The 14,898-nt window shown below is 46.3% G+C and overlaps 1 protein-coding gene across 2 annotated transcripts in view; it reads left to right on the top strand.

Annotated features, from left to right (window-relative positions):
- Positions 1-14,898, top strand: part of LOC137534355 (DNA ligase 1-like) — a 41,204-nt gene that overhangs the window by 20,277 nt on the left and 6,029 nt on the right. For both annotated transcript variants that reach the window (XM_068255823.1, XM_068255824.1), the window contains exon 7: positions 10,618-10,848. In XM_068255823.1, coding sequence (XP_068111924.1) covers positions 10,618-10,848 — 231 coding nt within the window. The remainder of the gene's footprint in view (positions 1-10,617; positions 10,849-14,898) is intronic.

Below are 14,898 nucleotides of genomic sequence, written 5' to 3'. Positions count from 1 at the left end.
GAAGTAATGAGAAAGTATTGTGTACACAGTGGGGGTGTCACGAGCCATCAGCCCCTATTAGAAGTAATGGGGAGACAGTATGTGCCCAGTGGGGGAGTCAGGAGACATCAGCCCCTATTAGAAGTAATGGGGAGACAGTATGTGGCCAGTGGAGGAGTCAGGAGACATCAGCCCCTATTAGAAGTAATGGGGAGACAGTATGTGCCCAGTGGGGGAGTCAGGAGACATCAGCCCCTATTAGAAGTAATGGGGAGACAGTATGTGCCCAGTGGGGGAGTCAGGAGACATCAGTCCCTATTAGAAGTAATGGGGAGACAGTATGTGGCCAGTGGGGGAGTAAGGAGGCATCAGTCCCTATTAGAGGTAATGGGGAGACAGTATGTGCCCAGTGGGGGAGTCAGGAGACATCAGCCCCTATTAGAAATAATGGGGAGACAGTATGTGCCCAGTGGGGGAGTCAGGAGACATCAGCCCCTGTTAGAAGTAATGGGGAGACAGTATGTGCCCTGTGAGGAGTCAGGAGACATCAGCCCCTATTAGAAGTAATGGGGAGACAGTATGTGCCCAGTGGGGTAGTCAGGAGACATCAGCCCCTATTAGAAGTAATGGGGAGACAGTATGTGCCCAGTGGGGGAGTCAGGAGACATCAGCCCATATTAGAAGTAATGGGGAGACAGTGTGTGCCCAGTGGGGGAGTCAGGAGACATCAGCCCCTATTAGAAGTAATGGGGAGACAGTGTGTGCCCAGTGGGGGAGTCAGGAGACATCAGCCCCTATTAGAAGTAATGGGGAGACAGTATGTGGCCAGTGGGGGAGTCAGGAGACATCAGCCCCTATTAGAAGTAATGGGGAGACAGTATGTGCCCAGTGGGGGAGTCAGGAGACCTCATCCCCTATTAGAAGTAATGGGGAGACAGTATGTGCCCAGTGAGGAGTCAGGAGACATCAGCCCCTATTAGAAGTAATGGGGAGACAGTATGTGCCCAGTGAGGAGTCAGGAGACATCAGCCCTTATTAGAAGTAATGGGGAGACAGTATGTACCCAGTGGGGGAGTCAGGAGACATCAGCCCCTATTAGAAGTAATGGGGAGACAATATGTGCCCAGTGAGGAGTCAGGAGACATCAGCCCCTATTAGAAGTAATGAGGAGACAGTATGTGCCCAGTGGGGGAGTCAGGAGACATCAGCCCCTATTAGAAGTAATGAGGAGACAGTGTGTGGCCAGTGGGGGAGTCAGGAGACATCAGTGCCTATTAGAAGTAATGGAGAGACAGTATGTGGCCAATGGGGGAGTCAGGAGACATCAGTCCCTATTAGAAGGAATGTGGAGACAGTATGTGGCCAGTGAGGGAGTCAGGAGACCTCAGCCCCTATTAGAAGTAATGGGGAGACAGTATGTGGCCAGTGGGGGAGTCAGGAGACATCAGCCCCTATTAGAAGTAATGGGGAGACAGTATGTGGCCAGTGGGGGAGTCAGGAGACATCAGCCTCTATTAGAAGTAATGGGGAGACAGTATGTGCCCAGTGAGGGAGTCAGGAGACATCAGCCCCTATTAGAAGTAATGGGGAGACAGTATGTGGCCAGTGGGGGAGTCAGGAGACATCAGTCCCTATTAGAAGTAATGGGGAGACAGTATGTACCCAGTGGGGGAGTCTGGAGACCTCAGCCCCTATTAGAAGTAATGGGGAGACAGTATGTGGCCAATGGGGGAGTCAGGAGACATCAGTCCCTATTAGAAGTAATGGGGAGACAGTATGTGGCCAGTGGGGGGAGTCAGGAGACATCAGCCCCTATTAGAAGTAATGGGGAGACAGTATGTGGCCAGTGGAGGAGTCAGGAGACCTCAGCCCCTATTAGAAGTAATGAAATGACCATATGTGCCCAATGCCCCCACTGTGCACATGTTGTCTCCCCATTACTTATAATCAGTCATGCTCAACTTCTACCCTGGAGATATCTGGATAGTTGCTATCCGGATATCTCCCAGGAATGCTGTGCAGGGAGGGGGGGGGTCAATCTTACCTGAATTACGTCTTCATCGGGTCCATACGCGTTGCCTCCCACCATGCGTTACAAGCTTCGCATTCGCCGGTCACGTAACTACAAACGCTTCCTCCTTCCAGGTTGAAGGAGGAAGTGTTTGTGTCACGTGACCGGCGAATTGGAACGCATGGTGGGAGGCGACGCGTATGGACCCGATGAAGATGTTATTCAGGTAAGATTGCCCCCCCCCCCCCCTCCACACAGCATTCTTGGAAGATATCCGGATAGTAACTATCAATAGAGGCCAATGTCTCCTAACTCCCCCACTGGGCATATACTGTCTCTCCATTACTCCTGATAGGGTTGATGTCTCCTGACTCCCCCACTGGTCACATACTGTCTTCTCATATACCTCAGTAGTGCACAGTCATTTATAGTAATAAAATAAACAAATATAAACATAAAATAATCAAGTAAGTAAAATGTATTGTGTGCATACTCAAACTGCTAACATGGTTACAGCAGTAGATGTTTTGGGGATATGGTGTTTGAGAGGATAAGCGACATGTCTGGTACTGACCAGATTTTCATCAAATGAGACCTTGGGTGGTATGGGGAGGAAGGGTGTATTTACCTGTTCTTATCAGGTCTCCACTTCCTCCTGGCAGCCACTCCCTCTATGCTGCACCCTGATCACATGACCTGCAGCATGGAGCTGGGCATGCAGTAGAGCGAGTAACTGCTTAGAGGAAGAGGAGACAGAGTGCGATGAGAGCAGGTAAATATACACAGTTGTGGTGAGAAGGGAGGTGCGGGCCCCTGAACTATTTGGGGGGGTTGTTTGTGGTAGAGGAGCCCCATGGTTGTTGTTTTCCGGAGTGCCTGTATTGGTATAGGTATGCCCATGGTCCCTCGTGTAACAAAACTAGTACACTTGGGAACCTTCATGTTCTCAGGCGCAGATAATCGATGAGTCACCCTTGGCCCTTTTTTTTGAAGGTTAGTGGTTTTGGAGATTAGACTGAATAATTTATTTTTGAATAAGTAAAAGAGGACTAATATCTCCTTGGACTCCCACTGGTTTGGTATTTGGTAGCACTGGAAAAACCCGTAGTATATTTGCCAATTTTAGATCCATCATGTACTTTTGGGCTCTCGTTAAAACATACTTGTTTTCTCTTTCTCACTCTGATGCTCTCTTTTCTTGTCTTCTCTTCTTTTTTTACCTCCCTGCTTAAATTTCTTTTACTGTAGCTATTTTTGTTAGCTGACTCAGATTAAGACCAGTTTTACTTACTGTAGGTCCTGAAATATTAGCCAATACAAGTATGAACCAAGCCCTCCGTTTTTACTTCAGAATCCAGTGAAAATGGTTGAATCAACTAACCAAGGGGGCCTTTCCCTCCCCCTACCACCATAACAACCACCATTCTGCTCAGTGTGTGTCTGTGGAGCATGGTTTAGTGGTTCTGGCACAGTCATCTTTCCATGTTCCAACCCTTGTTCTCCTCTGTTCAGTTCATGTGTTTTCCACAGTTCATGTATTTTCACTGTCACTCAGCTTCAATCTGGATTCCACTTCCTGCCATTGATGTGAATCATAACTTAAGAGGCCAAATGGTAATAATAATCATCCTAGCTTTTCTCCCATCAGACTCAAAGCACTTGCAGGCAGCCAATAGAGGAGGGGTAGGGAACCTATCTTTTGATGGCTGCATCTGGCTCACATACAAATCAGTAGGGGTTGTTTGACTTGATTCACTCAAGCAGAGCAGCTTAGTGTGACAGTGCAAATAAAATTTTCAAAGTAGGCATGCTACTGCTGTAGCATGCACTACTAACTTACTTACGCTACCCCAAAACGAACAGCTGCTCCAATTGTCCCACCCTGGATCCTGTCAGGTCCAGTGATTTGTAGGATGAGATCCCCGCACTTTGATTGGCCCAATAGGCTGCCTGTCACTTGACAGGCAGCCTATTGGGCCAAAGTGCGGGGATCTTGTTCTACAAAGTAAATCAACCCCCAAAGTCAGTTAGCTAATTGTACAAGCTGTTAGTCGGTATTTCTCCTGTCTGGCTCTTGGGGAAATTGCTGATGTTGCTGAAACCCAAGAGAAGCTGAAGACGTGTCTGACACTTCCGCTGCCCAGCAGATCAACTGTATACACATCATCATGGCAACATGGCTCTCTGCTGCGCATGCGCACTGTGCCAGTTTGAAACATATTGTATGACGATCACAGAATTACATTTTAAAATATGTGGCTTTTATGGCTCGCTCTGCCAAAAAGTTTCCTGACCCCTGCATTAGAGCCTTGCCCAAAGAACTCCTTACTGAATAGGAGCTGGCTTACTAAACAGAAAGAGATGAGATTTGAACCCTGGTCTCCTATGTCTGAGGCAGAGCCCTTAACCATTACACTATCCAGTCACTACATGATGATGATGATGATGGTGGAAAGTAGATCCCAGAGTAAGGCTGAATGAAAGAAGAGGTGACAGATGTGTGAAACACGTGGGTGGGGTGGGCAGCGCCTGAAGAGAGAAAACATGATGGCTGAATCAAGGATAGGTAGCTATAGCAATCCCTCCCCCTGCACACTCCATATGTGTATTCTAAGGATGAAAGAACATTTCCCAAAATCTAATCTGAGACTGAATGTACAAAATCATCTGGGGGCAAAAGAAGCTTGGTTTATATTTGCTCATATACGGTATACAAAAAGTCAGATTAAAGGCCCATACACACGTCGGATTTTTGCGAACGACCCGTCGTTTGAACGTTCCGTCGTTCGCACGTCAAATCCGGCGTGTGTACAGACTATCGTTCGGGTGATAAGACTGGTTTTCAGCGATCCGCCGGGCGGATCGCTGAAAACCAGTCTTATCACCCGAACGATAGTACACACGCAACGATAGTACACACGCAAAGCGATAGTACACATGCAAAAATCCGACGTGTGTATGGGCCTTTAGCCTTCGATCCACTGATTCTGTACAGCCTGTCTCCAAGTAGGTTATAACAATAGTGAGAATTTCTAACAAGCAACAAAGTAAATCCAAACTAAAAAAATACATTTATTTTGATTTTCTGTGCATTTCAAAATTAATTACTGTTCTCTCACAGATTCAAGGGATTAAACTAGGTTTTTAACAGATCTTATCAGGCAGGATTCTTAAGGTGCCCATTGACCTGACGATTATGGGCAGATGCGACAAAGAGACAAATTTATCTCTAATCAAATAGGATTAGAGATAGAAAAAAAGAAGGGGTTGCGCATCCCTAAAACATGTGTTCAAAACAAATGCTACATTTATTATGCTATGGAGGAACTTTGGCTTCCACCATAGTTTGCATGCAAAGTATAATATAGTGGACACTTGCACCACGGTGAGATAAACCTCCGGGCAAGTGGCCTAACCTAAGTTAAAAACAACATATATATAATCCTGGGAGCAGCTAAGCAAAAATGTGTAACTTACATTTTAATGGACAGCAAGGAGAGGGCCAGCGCTGTCCATTAAAGTGTAAGTTACACTTAAGGACCAGGTGTTTGGGGGGTTAGGGCAGCCGGATCCCTGCAGGGTCTTGCTGGGCATAGTGTCCCCCGTGTGGCCAGGTGTCCCCCTTTAGTCAGCAGCCATCACCCACCTTCCAGGCTCCAGCGATGAGCCGCAGCGGACCCCTCTGCTTCCGCCGGCATCTCTGCTCCTACTGCTGCTCAGTTCCGGGTTGCGGCTTGATGATGTCATCAAGCCGGGACCCGGCGCTGACGTCAGAAAAAGCAGAGATGCCGGCCAGAGCGGAGGGGAGTGCTGATCGTCGCGGGAACGGCAGGGAGGTGAGTGGATCCTCTTCTTTCCCCCCCATACCGCCGCAGCTGTCAAATTGATCACTACGATCCGCCGGCGATTGTAGTGATCACGTGATCAGCAGCCATACGCGATGACTGCTGATCACTGAGGGTAGATGTCAGCTGTCATATGACAGCTTAATCTCCCCTCTCTGTTGCGCGCAATCGCGTTTGGACGGTTTGTTAGCGCGGACGTTGAATCAACGTCCAGTCAGGGCGGCAGCACCTCCTGCTGAACATAGATTCAACCTACGTCGGTCCCAAAAAGGTTAAAGTGGACCCAAATTAAAAATACAAGATTTCAGAAATAAAATCTATTTTCTAAATTATAATAATAAATAGCAGCTTTTTTTCAGCTGCATGATGACAAATATAAAATATTTTAAATTTATTGGAGGAACCCCTCCCTTCCTTTCATATTGCCGGGATTTTTCCGGCAACCTGGTGGAGGAGATAAAAAACAAAAACAAAACACAGGCTTCTACTGATGATGTCACAGGGGAGGTGATCTCAGCTTGTGTGAGATTTCACATAGACGATGCCCCTGTGAGGGAGGGTAGCTGGTGACAAACACATCCATGATCTAAAACCTCCTACTAATCTCAGAAGTAATGGCTGCCACCTGTATAACTCTAGTTATGAAAAGAGAAGGGTGAAAAGCATGCACTGAAATGCTCATAGGCTTAAAGGAGTGTTTATTTATCTCTGTTTGTGTCAGAGTGGTGCAACTAAATATTTTGAATTAAAAAAAAATGTTTGGTTTGGGTCCGCTTTAAGCTTGTTAGAAGCACAGTATACAAATAAGAGCAGTTAGAAGGACATAAGAAAAAAAAACTACCGTGTATACTCAGCTATAAGTCAAGAAATGTAGTACTGACTCACAGTACAAAAATAAAAGGATAGCCAGAATGGGGGGGCCGTCTCCATTTCTCCCCCTTTCTGCAGTGCCAAAGACATGAGCTTCTCTGGCTCCTTCCTCCCACCCACCACAACCTAAATTGTGGCTGCCTCTCACTCTCTGTTCCCCCCTACCCCAGTGATACAATGTAGTGAGCCCAGTGAAGTCCTGTCCCTCACCACTCTAAAGCCGGGCGCTGCATCATCTCCCATCCTTCGCTCATGCTGGTCTGCTTACCGTGCCTCCCCATGTCACATAACATCAGGAACCAAAGGCACGCTATGCAAATCAGCGTTAATGAAGGACGGGAGAGGATGCAGTGCCCAGCGCTGGAGTGGTGAGGGACAGGACTTTCGCTGGGCGCACTGCATTGTATTACGAGGGGGGGGGGACTGATAGGGACAGTGCAGTCACTCTTTAAGTTGTGATGGGTGGGAGGAAGGAGCTACTGAAGCAAACAGCTTGAGCACTGTGGGGAGGAGGGTTTACACAGGAAGAGGGGGGCAGTGAAAGGAGCCCATTTTTAGGTTGTGATGGGTGGGAGGGGATGAATCAGAGAAGATGACATCTTCGGCACAGTAAGGAGAGGGGTGTACAAAGGGAGGAAAGGGGGACACAGTGAGAGGCAGCACCCCTTTAGGTGGAGGGGTGGGGGGGACAGAGCAGCACTGCACGGGGGGGGGGGGGGGGGTTACACAAAGGGGGACAGCAGCACCCCTTTTGATGTTGGTGGGTGGAAGGAGGGTCAAAGTAGGAGAGGGTTAAAGGCAGCATGTGGGGTCCTGGTGGCTGCACCTGGGGACTAGGAGGGGTTAATAGCTGCAATGCTTTCTGAAGTGCAGCCATTAACTCCTCCTGGTCCTCAAGTGCAGCTATTAACTTTGCTGGATAGACTTATATTTAACCACCAGCGGTCTCTGCCCCCTTAAGGACCAGAGACTGCTGGTACCAGAAACGGCGGAACACCGACGGATAACGACGAATCATGCACATACCCGCCGCAATCACCATCACCGCCGCGCGTCGGGAACCCAGGCCACCCACTCTGCCGTCTCTATGACGGCAGAGTCATGTGAGCGGGTCAGGAGCCGATTTCATTGGCTCCTGACCCTGTCTTTCAATGTAAGCCAATGGGAGTTGCTTACATTGAAAGACAGGGCCAGGAACCAATGAAATCATCTCCTGACCCGCTCACAGGGCTCTGCCGTCATAGAGACAGGCAGAGCAAGTGAGCTGCGGCGAGAGATTCAGCGGCGGGAGTGACGGAAATGGCAGATACGCACAACAGATGATTGAAATCTACGCCCTGCCAGCCAGTCAACCACCAAAACAGGGCATAGATTTCAATTAGCTTGGTCACATACAAATAAAAGAGGTCACTAAAGAGGTCCTTTAGTGGTTAAAGGACCTCTGTCACTAAAATCTTAAAAGTTAAAATACATGTAAACATATACAAATAAGAAGTACTAACCCAAAACCTGTCGGTAATGTCAGATTTCTACTACGTACTGTAAGTAACAGCAACACAGGAGAAAAGTAATTTAAGGCTCATTTTACTATGGAAGAAATGTACTTCTTATTTGTATGTGTTTTAAATTTTAAGATTTTTGCGACAGTTCCTCTTTATGTAATTAAAAGATTCCAGCTTAAGAGGGTCAAATATTAGGGTCGACTTATAACCGAGTATATATGGTATCTGTGCACATGCTTCAAGTAAACTTTTCAGTAAGTCTTTTCAGTTAGTGGCTATAATATCCACCTAAGATTTTCAGTTTTTTTATCTTAAATTTTAAATTTGCTTTGTTTTCATTGTTAAAACCCTCTTCAGGTGGACACCTTCTTAATAGACTGGGGTTACTTGGTGGTTGACATTCTAACAACCATTGATTTACCACCATCTTTACACTTTACCATGGAGTGACCGAAGTTTATAGAGGCTGGTTTGATAGGCAGTAGACAGATGTTCCTCAGCCGCAGTGGTAGGCCGTTTGTAGCATCTATTAGAAGCGAGAAGAATATGAAGGCTGCTTATAAACAATAGTTTAAGTGGTCAGTGTGCTCCTCTGGAATGACCTCCTAATCAGCAATCAGGTGGATCGCTATGCACTATGGGGGGTATTAGTACCCTATAAGCAATTGTATGTTTTGTGCAGAGCGCTAACACCTAAGTTTGCATAGATAAACGCACTAAGCTCAAAGCAAGCAATTAGAACTAGACCAGAAAAAACATCAATGATGAATAAAAAATGTAAATGCAAAACATATAGTTCATATAAAAGTTCAATCCACTCTTGGTAGGCTCTTCCACAGCTGAATGCACAATATATGCAAGTGAGCTCACCAACAGTGATGGCTGATTAAATGACAGATCAGCATATCAGGCATATCAGCATATAGTGTAGTAGCAACAAATCTTCGGCAATCTTCTCTAGATGTGACTCAATAAAACACAGAAACAAAAGGGTACATAGCGTGATCCTGCTTCAACTGGTATACATCCACCACCACACCTGTTAACATTGTGTAACCAAGATCCCAGTGCTGTCACACTACAATGCCCAGGTGAAAAACACGCCCACCGGATAGGGTGGCTGACCATTGAAGGACCAGCTATGACAAACAAACAAACACAGAACATTTATATCGCGCTTTTCTCCTGGCAGACTCAAAGCGCCAGAGCTGCAGCCACTAGGACGCGCTCTATAGGCAGTAGCAGTGTTAGGGAGTCTTGCTCAAGGTCTCCTACTGAATAGGTGCTGGCTTACTGAACAGGCAGAGCCGAGATTCGAACCCAGGTCTCCTGTGTCAGAGCAGCAGTGCAGAAACTATGGAAACTTTCTCCTCTTTCCAATGATATATAAACCGCCGCCCTACGCCTTTTAGTTTTCGCTATTTTCACGATTGAAATTGCTGCGGCCACAATTTCAATCGCGGAAATAGAGAAAACTAAAAGGTGTAGGGCGACAATTTAGGTGTCGCCAGAAAGAGGAGAAAGAGAGCTTTAAAATGATATCCATCTTTCCATAGTTACTTGTATTACACAGGACGACACTTTCCCCAGTGTCAGCAGCTCCATTCAGCAGAATGGAGCTGCTGACTTTAGGAAAAAGTCGCCCTGTGTAATACAATGTAACTATGGAAAGATGGATATCATTTTAAAGCTCTCTTTCTGACGACCCCTAAATCGCCGCCTTTTAGATTTCTCTATTTTCGCGATTGAAATCGCGGCCGCAGCAATTTCAATCGCGAAAATAGCGAAAACTAAAAGGCGTAGGGTGGCCGTTTATATATCATTGGAAAGAGGCGAAAGAGAGCTTTAAAATGATATGCATCTTTCCATAGTTTCTGCACTGCTCGGAGTCCCTTTAACCATTACACTATCCAGCCACCCTCCAGCTATGAGCACTCAGTGACAGTCCTCAGCGATCTGTAACTTGCAGTCCAGTACCCAAGTATGCCTTAAAAAAACCTGTTTTAAACAGAGGAGAGACACAGTCTGTCTCCCCTGCAGTAAAACCTTATTTGAACTTGCCTCTCGCTGTTTCTTTGATGTATAAGTGATTCAGAAAGTAGGAATGTCTCTGAGCCAAGTTGAGTTGGAGAGCTCAGAAAAGCTCTTTTGCATAAATGTGAAGTGAAGTGAACAAGTGAAGTTTCTTAACTTTTCCTGTACTAGAAACAATACGAGACTCTGTTCTGTGCTACTAATGTTCTGTTTCTTAGCTGTACTACACCTACAATTCATTATATCAAACGTTTATTTTCACTTCAGATTCCCTTTAGCAGAACTGCTCAGTAAATACCTTGTAATGCAGCCGCAAAGCGGTTAATTGTTGTTCAAAGCATTTTAGAGTATTAATAACAGCCCAGATTTCTTGCAGGTGAGAAAGGAAGCGACAAACCAAGCCAGTTAAAGAAGGACAGGTCCAAAATGGATGTGTATGTGGACCCTGGAGAGCTGGTTGACCTGATTCAGGCTAGGCCTGAGCTCTGGGATATTGGCAGCGATGGCTACAACAACTCCATCCTGAAGAGCCAGTCTTGGGAGGCAGTCACCAGTCATTTTTTCCAAGACTTTCCTCAAAGATCTTCAGAAACAAGGTCCAAAATGCGTAAGTCTCTAAATGCAGTACAAAATCAAGTTGTTATACTGCAGGCTCATAGGTTTCTGCTATAGCAATGGTGGTTAAGTCCCTACCTGCAGAAGGTCTCAAGTGCTTCCACTGTCATCACTGGAGGGCCCCACATTATTTTTTGACCTGAAAATCACTTTTCTTGACCTTGAAGTTTTAGATGATACCCTTTTTTTTAGCTAAGTTAAAAGAAAAAGAGTAAGCTCTCAGCTAATAAGTCTTCTTCAGTCTCAATTCCTGGTTGTCTTAACCTTGTGCTTCATTGATAGTAAAGGTATATTTCACATCTTCCCCCCCCCCCCCCCCCCTTAAAACAGGGATGCCAAACCGGTCCTTTGAGGGGCGGGGTCCACATTTTTTACACAGCTCAAATTAATTGAGGAGACTGAATCAGGGAAGGTGTGGTCCATCAGGTAGCACACATGCCTCTCTTTCTCAGTCCATCCTACACACTGGCAAGGATCTGGCTTTCTAGGCCTGGAGTTCCACACCTGTGCCTTAAAGGAAACATCAGGGAACTGTTACAAAATGTGATCTACTTATCTGGGGCTTCCTCCAGCCCCTGGAAACCTACGTGTTCCTTACCGCAGCTCCGGTCCAAACCGTTCTCCTGGGGTCCCCTCCGTAGCAGCCGCCGACCCTACCAGGTCGGCAGTCTCTGTGCGTGCGCGAGCATGCAGCCGCTCTGGATCGCGCTCCTGCATAGGTGCAGTACTTCTGCGCCTGCACATAATGCTCACAAACACGGCAGCGGGATTGTGAGCATCGCACTTGTGCATGTGCAGAGGCCGTGACGCTGCTACGGAGGGGACCCCAGTAGAACGTCTTGGACTGGAGCTGCGGCAAGGGACACATAGGCTTCCAGGGGCTGGAGGAAACCCCAGATAAGTAGATCTGATTTTGTTTTAGTTTCCTGATGTTTCTTTTAAGGCCCTTTTACACTTGCACTGCAAGTTTGCATTGCGTTACACTTTTTTACCGCAGGGTGCCACAAGTGCAATACACAGAAATAACGCAGTGTGCCGAAAGCATGCAATCTGATGCAAGTCTGGGGCGACGCACATAGTGCAAACAATGGAGCGCGGTGTGATGCAGCATGCATGCACGAACCGACAGGAATCCCAGTGACGTACTTCTTGCCCAGCATGGAGTACGTTGCGGGGCTATGCATATGACCCTGTTGGCGCACTTGGCCCGCAGGGTCATATGATTGTACTTTTTTGTGTTGCGGTGGGATGCGGCAGGAACATTGCAACGCAAAAGACAAGTGTAATACCGGTCTAAAACTTTTTGGGGTAAAACGTATTATTATTTATTATTTTAAGGAAGACAAGAGGGGTAACACATTAAGAGGTACAGTATGCATGTGTGTAGCATTATTAAACCATGCAAACCATGGAGCTTTAGGAAAGTTGTACCGGAAATAATATTTCCTTATTATTGACCTATTAACATACAATATGACTAAGTTTGTGCCATGTTTATATTGTAACAAGTAGTATTCGCATATAGAAAATGACCTAGCAATGAAATAAGGAGCTTGATTCATTAAGCTGCTCTGCTAAAGTAGCACAGCTCAATGTGAGAGAGCGCTCGTATAGTAAATATGTTAATTAACAATTAACATAGTAGCGGCCACTAGTGAAGTATCGCGGTAACGATACTTCACAGGACCACCCGCATTTAAAGTTACGTGCGGTGCATAACAGCCGCCCCTTTTTTTAACGAGCGTTCCCTCTTATTAGGCTGCGCTGCTACAGCAGCACAGCTTAGTGAATCAAGCCCATAGTGTTGTATATTATAGACCAAGGCTTTTCAACCTGTGGTACGCGTACCACCGGTGGTACTTTGCTGTTGGCCAGGTGGTACACACCAGGTTTGCCTGCCACTTTATTGCCCGCATGCCACTTGTCCTGTCCTGCCTCCACAAAGTTAGGCTCCTCCTCCCTCGCTCCTTGCTGTGCTGCTCTGCGGCATACTTCAGACCTCAGATCAGTGGGGAAGAGACAGCCAGGCAAATAGTGCACAGTAATGGTGCAGATACAGAAAGGGACATCACTGCTCACTTCCTGTATTTGAAGTATGCACGCCGTCACCATGCACCGTTTGCCTGACTGTCTCTTCTCTGTGGCTGGCTTACCGATGATCTGAGGTGTGAACTATTCCACAGAGCAGCACAGCAAGGAGTGAGCAAGGGGGGAGCCGAACTTTGTGGTGAGTCACTGCCTAGTTCTCTGATGGTGGGACTAGGCTACCTATATAATTATGCGGGGGGGGGGGGGGGGGAGCGAGCACTGTAATAACAGTGCAGGAGATTTGGGCGCAGCCGGCGCCATCATAGGCCGAAATAGGAATTACGGCTATAACGGCGCACAGTCAGTAACTTCGGCGCCATCAGAAGACGGTGCTGAAGTTGCTTTTAAAACACTGCAATTCGGCTTCCAGCAATTGCCATATACCAGCTGTATCCTGCGCACAAGTCTACGGGCGGCCAGTTCATATGTATGCGTGTTGGGGGGGGGGGGGGGGGAGAGAGGAACTTGCAAGGCTACCTATATTAGCAATCTACCTAAAGATTGCCAATACTAACAATATGTAGGCTTGCAATCTAATTGTAGTAGTTTTCCCCACCAATGCCTCCTACTTTTCCCCTCCCATATGCCCTCTTCTTTTCTTAAAGTGTACCTGTAAAAAAAAAAAAGTGCCCCGAGGGGTACTTACCTCAGGGAAGGGGAGGCCTTTGTATCCTAAAGAGGTTTCCCCTTTCCCCCACAGTATAAGGGATCCAGCTCTGGGAGCCCCAAAGTTCTCCTTGTCGGTGTGTGCGCATGTGCAGTAGAATTTGTTTTCCTTGACTGCAGTGCCTGAGTTTAGGTCTTCTTTAAAGAGGTTCTGTGGGATTCTAAAAATCAATCAAACAAGCTGACACTTATCTGGGGCTTCTATCGGCCCCCTGCAGCTGTAATGTCCCGTGCCGTCCTCCTACGATGCTCCGTTTCCCGCCACCGGTCCCGGTTTAATATTCGTCTAAACAGACGAATAATGTTAGCTCCTGCTTGCGTCATCAGGAGCTTACTGCACAGCCGCAGTGTAATAACTCGTGTGATTACACTGGGACCGGCGGCGGGGAACTGTGCATCGGAAGAGTATGGCATGGGACATTACCGCTGCAGGGGGGCAATAGAGACCCAGGTAAGTGTCAGCTTGTTTGATTCTTAGGCTGCAAAAGAACTCCTTTTAAGTGAGAAGAATACGGTGGCTGCTATATTAATTTCATTTTAAACCATATAAGTTGACTGGCAGCCCTGCTGATCTATGTCTCTGCAGAAGTGTCTGAATCACACCAGAAACAAGCATGCAGCTAACCTTGTCAGATCTGACAATAATGTCAGAAACACCTGATCTGCATGTGCTTGTTCAGGAGCTGTGGCTAAAAGTATTAGAGGCAGAGGATCAGCATGATAGCCAGGTAACTGGCATTGCTTAACAGGGAAATAAATATGGCAGCCTCAATATGCCTCTCACTTAATTTCTCCTTCAACTACTCAATTTTTTCACTGTAGTGGTCCTTTAAACAGTTGAAATTTGACACTTGGAAAATGACAGTTTAAATAAGACAGTTAGAAAAGGGCAGTTGAAATTTGGCAGTTGAAAAATGACAGTTGGAAAATAACAGTTGGAAAATGGCAGTTAAAATTTGACAGTTAAAAAATGGCAGTTGGAAAATGGCAGTTAGAAAAATGACAGTTGGAAAATGACAGTTAAAATTTGACAGTTGGAAAATGGCAGTTGGAAAATGACAGTTGGAAAATGGCAGTTAAAAGTTGAACTGTCATCTTACAACTGCCATTTTCCAACTGTTGTTTTTTAACTGCCATTTTCCAACTGTCAAATTTTAACTGCCATTTTTCAACTGTTAAATTTTAACTGCCATTTTTTAACTGTCATTTTTCAACTGCCATTTTCCAACTGTCATTTTTCAACTGCTTTTTTTAACTGCCATTTTCCAACTGTCAAATTTTAACTGCC

The sequence above is a fragment of the Hyperolius riggenbachi genome, chromosome 10 (assembly GCF_040937935.1).
Source record: "Hyperolius riggenbachi isolate aHypRig1 chromosome 10, aHypRig1.pri, whole genome shotgun sequence".
In the NCBI taxonomy this organism is placed as follows: domain Eukaryota; kingdom Metazoa; phylum Chordata; class Amphibia; order Anura; family Hyperoliidae; genus Hyperolius; species Hyperolius riggenbachi.
Note: the sequence above shows the minus strand (reverse complement) of the source record. Positions and strands in the feature narration are given on the sequence as shown.